General features: G+C 36.0%; 1 protein-coding gene and 1 non-coding gene across 2 annotated transcripts; one reads left to right on the forward strand and one right to left on the reverse strand.

Annotated features, from left to right (window-relative positions):
• Positions 1-2,983: 2,983 nt before the first annotated feature.
• On the reverse strand, positions 2,984-8,165 carry LOC116023344. Its single transcript, XM_031264339.1, has 3 exons — positions 7,294-8,165; positions 5,450-7,144; positions 2,984-5,021 (listed from the first exon to the last, which is right to left on the reverse strand). Exons 1-3 carry the CDS (start codon positions 8,163-8,165, stop codon positions 2,984-2,986), a joined length of 4,605 nt encoding a protein of 1,534 aa, XP_031120199.1.
• Positions 7,657-7,763, forward strand: LOC116023848. The gene has a single exon (XR_004099439.1). It is a non-coding gene; the product is annotated as a small nucleolar RNA R71 (small nucleolar RNA).
• Positions 8,166-9,183: the final 1,018 nt, after the last annotated feature.

Below are 9,183 nucleotides of genomic sequence, written 5' to 3' on the forward strand. Positions count from 1 at the left end.
GTGTAGTTTAAGTGTTTGATAAAATTCCTCTTAGAACTTTGGATACTTGAAGGCACTCCTAAGTCAAAGAAGCCTTAGTACACAAAGGTGGAAAAGGACTAAGACAACACACTCTTGAATAAACAATATCCTAGCAATCCTAATCCTTGACCTTAGACACTCCACTATGCAATATTCATGAACACTATCCAATCCCTACCCCTTTTTACATATTCACAAAATCACTTTTACTTTACTACTCTCTTGCACTCAAACCAACCAAATGCACTACTCTCACTCACAAATCCACCCTTCACCACACTCGAGTCCTATGCATGATCCAATCAAGTAAACTCGCGAACGCTTGACACACCTCCACGTCCCTCTTTCGAGACCGACACTCGGGGAGTCACAGACTTTCCGTTTTATCATACAAATATCTTTTGACATTTCACCCTATGCACGCAAGAGTTGTCAAAATGGCGTTGTTGCCGGGGAGGGCAATAGGTTGTCATATGTTTTTGTTTACTTTGATTGCATGAATGCTAGATTTGAGAAATGTTAATCCATTCCACTTAATTTTGTTTTGTTTTTACTTGTTTTTGCTACTAACCCAATTGACTATTTCTAGTTAATTGTGGAAATTTTCGTTTCATTGATAATTTTACTAGGTGAATGCACACGCGAGCAAAAGGAAATCAAGGTTTACTACCCTACATTCCTAAAATTAATAGAGCAACTAGAAGGAAAAATACCCAAGGATCACTAATGGCTTCATCAAGCGCAACAAGAAATCCACAAGGAAGAGGCACAACCGTACCAAATCCACCCCCAGTTCCAATTAATCCACAAGTACCAATTAACCATGAAGAACCAATTATTGAAGAACCACAAGCTAACAGAGCAAACAACCAAGAGAGCATTCGTGAAGAAGAATATTATGGAAATCCTCAAGAACCACAAAGATCAATTGCAGATTACATGACTCCGGATTTTAACATGCACAACTCAATCTATGTACCCCCAATGGAGAATGTCAACTTTCACGTGCATCCAACTATTCTCACACTGGTTCAGAACAATCAATATTCGGGATTATAATTGCAGTTCAATAGCAGTACAGTTTCTCAACTTAATAAAATGGTATTGCTTACAAATTTCCACACAAATAATGGCTAAGCAAAAATTAGGGAAACAAAAGAAAGAAGGAACCAGACTTTGAGGCTTTAATTTGCTGCTACGCCACCCACTTCGAAGCAGCTGAAAGAAATACTCAGCACCGCCGTAGAATTGTCATCCGCCGAACGTCCGCCAACAAAATTGATCCAGATGAATTTCGTGATGAGAAAAAAATGATGAATTATGAATATCCCATTGATCGAATTGGCCTTCCTTTTATACACTAATCTCAACTGTATCTCCGTTATTCAGATGGAGGTTAGCCACGAAAGCTCTTGAACCACGGAACGTCATCTGGACGTTCGGTTTGCGATCCTCTTCTCTCGCTCATCGTTGATCTTTCGATTGTTTACGCTGACTAGGGGAAGGGAGACTCAGTAAATGGGCTAAGCTTAATTTGTTAGCTGACCAAATAATTACACTAAAGACTTATTCATTAAATGGACTAACACAAATTATTAACTAAAACTAAACTAACAGTAAAAAAAAAAAACCAAAAGCCCAAACTAAATTAATTATTAAACTACATAAAAGAATTTACAAAATTAACTAAAATGATTAATAAATTATAAAAGGAATTTGCATAAATTAATAATAAAAATAGCGTTTATCAAATTTCCCCACACTTATTTATTTGCTTGTCCTCAAGCAATGAACATTATTAAAAAGAATCAAAAGGAATTTAAGAAATAGAACCAAGCATTAACTGAGCTCTACCCGAATAGCCTTTCAAGTTTATTGCCTCATAATTGTAAAATTAGTGTCAACTCAAAGAATGTATAAAACACTTGACTAGAAATTTTTATTATAATATCATGCTACTCAAATAAAGATAAAGAAATATGTGCAAGTGTGCGAGTACCCTTATATGAGCTATACAAAATTTAATAAAATAAATATGAAAATTTCACAAAGCACAACCTAAATCAAATTCAGAAACATTCTATCACAGTGCAGGTGCAAAATATGAAGGAAACAAGGATCAAGACATTTATTAAAAATTAAAATGCGAATATTCGTCTCTTCTAAAGTTCACTCATTATTTTTCTGTTTTTGACTTTTTCCAAAGAGAACTTCCCCAAAAAACCTCGCCATTTTACGCCAGGCATGTTTGGGTTTTCAATTTTGTGTGTACTCATGAACCAGACCACAACACTTATTTATTTATTTATTTATTGTACATGTGTAGGTGGCGGATTCAGCAGAGTAGAATCTCTGAATTTATTGCAAATAAAATAAATAGATAAACACTCTCATTAAAAATTTTTTTTTTTTTGTTTACCTCACTTATGCCACAAAGATGATCCTTGAACCAATAAGCTACACCATAATTTATAGCACTCAAGAATTATTTAGAAATTTGAAAAAGATAATATAAAGTGAAACCAACATATCTATCAAAGAAAAATGCATAAAACATATAAGGGTATTTGTGATTTTCAAGTTCTATATATTTTGTTTTTTTTTTTGTTTTTTTTTTTTTAAAAGTTATTCAAGATATAAAGCTAAAGCAATTAACAACTAGCCACATGCAGTATACACACTAAGAGCTGACAGAACTTTGCATTATTTTCATCATAGGCTATTCAAAAGGTTTATTGGGTAAGAACTCAAATTAAAGTTTTTTTTTATTTTATTTATTTTTTTATTTATTATTATTATTTTTTTTTGGTAAGAATGAATTGAAATAGAAATCCCTTCCCCACACTTATTTCAAGCATTGTCCTCAATGTTGAGAACAAAAATTATAAGAAAACAATGCCACATAAGCAAAAAGAAAATAAAGAAAAAGGGAAAGAGAATTGGGTTGCCTCCCAATAGCGCTTCAGTTATTGTCTAGAGCTAGACAACATGGGCATTCAAAAACGTGTAACTCTACCTGGTCAACATTATGGGCTGATGGTTCTCCCTCAAAGTACTGCTTAAGTCTTTGCCCATTCACCTTAAATTGTTCACCTGTTTTTGGATTTTTAATCACGCAGGCACCATGAGAAAATACTTCAACTATCACAAAAGGCCCTGTCCATCTAGATTTTAACTTACCTGGAAACAATCTTAAACGAGAGTTAAATAACAAAACTTTCATACCAGGTTCAAAATTTTTCCTCAAAATGAATTTATCATGATAGACCTTGGTTTTCTCTTTATAAATTTTTGAATTTTCATAAGCCTCATTTCGTATTTCATCTAATTCATTCAAATTTAATTTTCTTATCTCACCAGCTTTTTGCAAATCAAAATTTAGGAATTTAATAGCCCAATAGGCTTTATGTTCTAACTCCACTGGCAAATGACAAGCTTTACCGAATACTAACCTGTACGGGCTCATGCCAATTGGGGTCTTGTAGGCTGTCCTGTAAGCCCACAGTGCATCATTCAATTTGACGGCCCAATCCTTTCGAGAAGAATTTACCGTTTTTTCCAAGATCCCTTTAATTTGTCTGTTACTTACCTCTACTTGGCCAGAGGTTTGTGGATGGTACGGGGTAGCCACCCTGTGAGTAATGCCATATTTTTTCAGTAGTCCTGCAAAAAGTTTATTACAGAAGTGGGTACCTTCATCGCTAATAATAGCTCTGGGCGTCCCAAACCTGGCAAAAATATCTTTCAAAAATTTCAAAACAACTTTACTGTCATTTGTCCTAGTAGCTACAGCTTCAACCCATTTTGACACATAATCAACAGCCACAAGAATATAATTATAACCAAAGGAAGTAGGAAAAGGCCCCATGAAATCAATTCCCCAAACATCAAAGAGATCAATAACCAGAATATTTGAAAGGGGCATTTCATGACGCTTACTTATATTACCAGTCCTCTGGCATCTATCACACTTAGCACAAAATTCAAATGCATCCTTGAACAAAGTGGGCCAATAAAAACCAGACTGCAAGACTTTCAATGCAGTTTTCTTCCCACTAAAATGTCCTCCGCAACTTAAAGTGTGGCTATGATTCAAAATATTTTGTTGTTCAAACTCAGGGATACACCTTCTAATTATTTGATCAGGACAAGTTTTAAACAAATAAGGCTCATCCCAAAAGAAATGTTTTGCTTTAGAAAGAAAATGTTTTTTTCCTTGTGAATTTAAGTCTGGGTGAAATTGACCCGAGACTAAATAATTCACAAAATCTGCATACCAAGGCTCTTTATTTTGTAACGAAAGCAACTGTTCACCAGGGAACCTGTCATTTATAGGAACAGCAGAATTAAGACAATTATTAGCTGCATCAGGTAAACGAGATAAATGGTCAGCTACCACATTCTCGCACCCTTTCTTGTCCTTGATAGTCAAATCAAATTCTTGCAGCAACAAAATCCATCTTATTAGCCTAGGCTTAGCATCTTTTTTAGCCAGCAAAAATTTCAGAGCAGAGTGATCAGAATAAACAATCACCTTAGAACCAATCAAGTAAGAACGAAATTTTTCTAATGCAAAGACTATAGCCAACAACTCCTTTTCAGTAGTTGTGTAGTTAACCTGAGCATTATCCAAAGTTTTACTTGCATAATGAATCACATAAGGCAATTTATTAATTTTATGTCCTAAAACAGCACCTATGGCATAATCAGATGCATCACACATTATTTCAAAAGGATGCTCCCAATTAGGTGCAGCGAGAATGGGAGCAGAAGTTAATTTTTCTTTCAAAAAATTGAAAGCAGACAAACATTCATCGTCAAACTTGAAGACAACATCTTTTGCTAACAGGTTACACATGGGCCTACAAATTTTTGAAAAGTCTTTTATGAAGCGCCTGTAAAAACCTGCATGACCAAGAAAACTTCGCACTTCTTTCACAGATGTAGGGGGAGGTAATTTAGAAATAACTTCAATTTTAGCCTTGTCAACCTCTATGCCCCTGTCAGAAATTATATGCCCCAAAACAATGCCCTCATTAACCATGAAGTTACTTTTTTCCCAACTCAAGGTTAAGTTCATTTTAACACATCTTTCAAGCACAGAGAAAAATCATCCATAAACACTTCAACATATCTTTCAATCATATCAGAAAATATCGACATCATACACCTTTGAAAAGTCGCAGGTGCATTACATAACCCAAATGACATTCTGCGATACGCAAAAGTGCCAAAGGGGCATGTAAATGTCGTTTTTTCCTGATCTTCAGGTGCAATAGGAATTTGAAAATAACCTTGAAAGCCATCTAGAAAACAGTAATAAGCATGCCCAGCTAATCTTTCTAACATTTGGTCAATAAAGGGCAAAGGAAAATGATCTTTTTTAGTGGCGGTATTCAATTTTCTGTAGTCTATGCACATGCGCCACCCAGTTACTGTTCTAGTTGGGATTAACTCATTTTTTTCATTAGTAACAACAGTAATTCCAAATTTTTTCGGCACTACGTGAACTGGACTTACCCATTTACTGTCTGAGATTGGGTAAATAATACCCGAGTCCAGCAACTTTAGGACTTCTGCACGTACAACCTCCTTCATATTTGGATTTAACCTGCGCTGAGGTTGACGGACAGGAGTTGCCCCTTCTTCAAGTAAGATTCGGTGCATACAAACTGTAGGACTTATTCCTTTAATATCCTCTACTGTCCAACCTATTGCACTTTTATATTTTTTTAAAACTTCTAGCAAACTGTTTTCTTGTTCCTGTGAAAGGTTAGAGGCAATTATTACAGGATAAGTATTATTTGGACCTAAGAAAGCATATTTTAAAGAACTAGGAAGAGGTTTTAAGTCCAGCTTGGGCGGAACGTCAGCTGCAATTGAGGGATGGTGTCTTTCTTTGATTTGTTCCAGGCAGTCTGTGAGTGAACATCCTTCAACACCCCCTTCTTTTATTGGGCTTTGATTAGGTTCATCTTCATCAGCTCCGACCTTCAACGGAGATTCATCTAAAAACTCAGCAGAAATTATAGAATCTAAAATGTCTACAGTAAAGCAATGATTATTATTGTTTTCAGGCAATTTCATCGATTTCAGAATGGAAAATTCAACAGTTTCATCAAGGACAGTCATGGTTAACTTTCCATTTTGGACATCAATCATTGTTTTTGCTGTGGCCATGAAAGGTCGGCCAAGCAAAATAGGCATGTCTTGCGCATGATTGCACTTTTTATTCATATCTAAAACAACAAAGTCGGCAGGCATTATTAGTTTATCAACTTGGACCAAAACATCTTCTACAATACCCCTAGGATATCTAATAGAGCGATCAGCAAGCTCTAGGGACATTGTAGTAGGTTTTAATCTATCCAGACCCAACTGCAAGTAGACAGAATAAGGCATCAAGTTAATGCTTGCCCCTAAATCAAGCATTGCCTTTTCTTTCTTAGAATTCCCCACTGTAATAGTTATTATGAAACTACCGGGGTCTTCTAATTTTGGGGGCAAGTCAATTTGCAAAACAGCACTCACAGTTTTAGACATAAAAACTTTTTCGTTATGTTCATACCTACGTTTTCTTGTGTTTAGTTCTTTCAAAAACTTAGCATAGGCAGGCATATTTTTAATCATGTCTAACAAAGGCAAATTCACATTCACTTTTGACAACAAATCATAAATCTCAGAAAATGATCTATCAAACTTTGAATTTTTCAACCTACCAGGAAAAGGAACTGGGGGAGCACATGGCTTAGGGGGCACATAAGGATCATTAGATTTATGCAATTTGGGTTCATCCTTATTAGCATCATTATCAACATTCAAATTTTCAACTATTTCAGCTTGTTTAGAAGTGGTATTTTCTTTAACAACATTTTCAATAACTCTACCACTTCTTAACACAGTCATAACCTTAGCTTCTTCAGGTTGGCTAGGCAACTTACCTAGCACATGGCCTTGTAGAGCTTCGGCAATTTGCCCCACTTGGACTTCCAACTTTCTCATGGAAGCTTCATTTCTGGCAAGTGAAGCCTCAGTTTTAGCAAGTGATGCCTCTGTTTGTTGGAACCGTTGATCGTTTGCTTCTTGTTGCATTTGGAACCGCTGGTTATTTGCTTCTTGCTGTCTATTACAATTCTGTATGAAAATATCCAAAGAATCCTCCCAAGATGGTTTTTTTGGTTGAGGTGGAGCAATAGGTTGAAAATTATTCTGGTTATTATTCCAAGAAAAATTGGGATGGTTTTCAAACCCGGATTATAAGAATTAGAATACGGGTCATTTCTAGGCCTTTGATTGAAACTATTCATAGCATTGGCCTGTTCAAAATTATGAACATTTTCGTCCACCATCGATGCATTGTTTTGCTTCATACTCATCATATAATGCATACTTTTCACTTGTTTAGCTAACTCAGACACTTGAATTTCCAACCCAGCATTTGAATTAACTTCATACATACCTGGCGTCCGTCCCCTGACGCTCTTTTGTTGGGAGTTTGCCCCTAGCATTTCATACAATGCTAAGGTTTCCTCCGCAGTTTTTTCTCCCATGGCCCCTCCAGCCGCATTGTCAACCATTGATTGGCTGGTTTGAGTCAAACCATCATAGAAAGTTTGATTTTGAAGCTCCAACGGGTAGCCATGGTGGGGGCATTGAATGAGCAACATGTTAAACCTTTCCCATGCCTCATGGAATGGTTCGCCTTCAGCTTGCGAAAAGGTCGCAATTTTTCTTCTCAATTCAGCAGTTTTAGCATGGGAATAGAATTTACCTATGAACTTGTTGTACACCTCCGGCCATGTCCGAAGGGATCCAGGTGTGAGAGTCATTAGCCATGTCTTTGCTGCATCTTTCAAGGTGTATGGGAAACACCTCATCCTTAGTGCACCCTCGGTCAAGTCATTCAACGGGAAGTGTTGGACTATCCCGTAGAAATCCCTGATAAAGGTAAGGGCATCTTCGTTTGCTGAACCGTGAAAAGACGGCAATTGGTTGTAGTGAACCGTCTTTAGCTCATAGTTCCTGGCTGCATCAGTAAGCACTATACAAGAGGGTGAACCTCCTACTTGGGGCCTACCAAAGTCTTTCATTAGCCTAGGGTTGGGTTGAGGGTTTGGTCGAGGGGGTTGAAGAAGTGCGTCCATTCTTGTGGTTGTTTCTTTTGGTTTAGAACTAGGTTTTTCAGAAAGTAAATGTTTTTTCTTTTTTCTTTCAATGTAGTCGTCCAAAGGCAATAGTATCGGTTTTAAAGAACGACGACCTTGCATAAAATAAAGACACAAATAAACTAACAAACGAACAAATAAAATATTCAATTAAGAGTAAAATGAAAATAGAGAAAAATTAACGCAAATACTAAAAGCACTTTTTTTAAAAAAAAATGAGCAAAATTAAGCAAAGCGAAGAAAACAAAAACAAAAATAAATTGCACAATAAAGAATTCCCCGGCAACGGTGCCAAAATTGATGGACAATTTTAATAAGTCCTCGCAAGTGCACGAATCAGTTGTAGTGATAGTGTGCAATAGCAAGGGTCGAACCCACAGGGAATTGTAACAATGCAATTTGACAAATAAACTTAAGAAATAATTGAGTGAAATATTGCAAAAGAAATAATGGACAAAATATAGGAAAGTAAAAAGATCAAGAAGAATGAGATAGCAGATGATTTAGTACCCAACCGGAAGGGAAAGACGAATATCAATCAAATTAATACGATGCAATTTATAAACTGTGAAAATAATTAACTCGAAGGGAATAAAGTAAAGCCAAAACTGATAAAATAACTTGGAGCAATAAAATAATTAAAACCAGAACAAACGAGATAGCATGCAATTTAGTAACTAACACAAGAAACAAAGCTCTAGGAACATGAATTAACAAGTTAACAAGTCATTAACGTAAAAATTTGTAATTAACATGTAGTTAAGCACTAATCACTGTAATTAGCACACTAATTGCAGTTCAATAGCAGTACAGTTTCTCAACTTAATAAAATGATATTGCTTACAAATTTCCACACAAACAATGGCTAAGCAAAAATTAGGGAAACAAAAGAAAGAAGGAACCAGACTTTGAGGCTTTAATTTGCTGCTGCGCCACCCACTTCAAAGCAACTGAAAGAAATACTCAGCACTGCCGTAGAATTGTCATCCGCCGAACG

Source organism: Ipomoea triloba, chromosome 6 (assembly GCF_003576645.1).
Source record: "Ipomoea triloba cultivar NCNSP0323 chromosome 6, ASM357664v1".
Classification (NCBI taxonomy): Eukaryota; Viridiplantae; Streptophyta; class Magnoliopsida; order Solanales; family Convolvulaceae; genus Ipomoea; species Ipomoea triloba.

Bases quoted from the DNA above. Each gene is read 5' to 3' on its own strand.
- LOC116023344 (XM_031264339.1), bottom strand. From the start codon at position 8,165: ATGGACGCACTTCTTCAACCCCCTCGACCAAACCCTCAACCCAACCCT. The intron at 7,145-7,293 runs GTATTCTAATTC...GAATTGTAATAG, and splicing joins CAAAGGCCTAGAAATGACCC to ACAGCAAGAAGCAAATAACC. The intron at 5,022-5,449 runs GTGGCGCATGTG...AATTTCTGACAG, and splicing joins CCAACTAGAACAGTAACTGG to GGGCATAGAGGTTGACAAGG.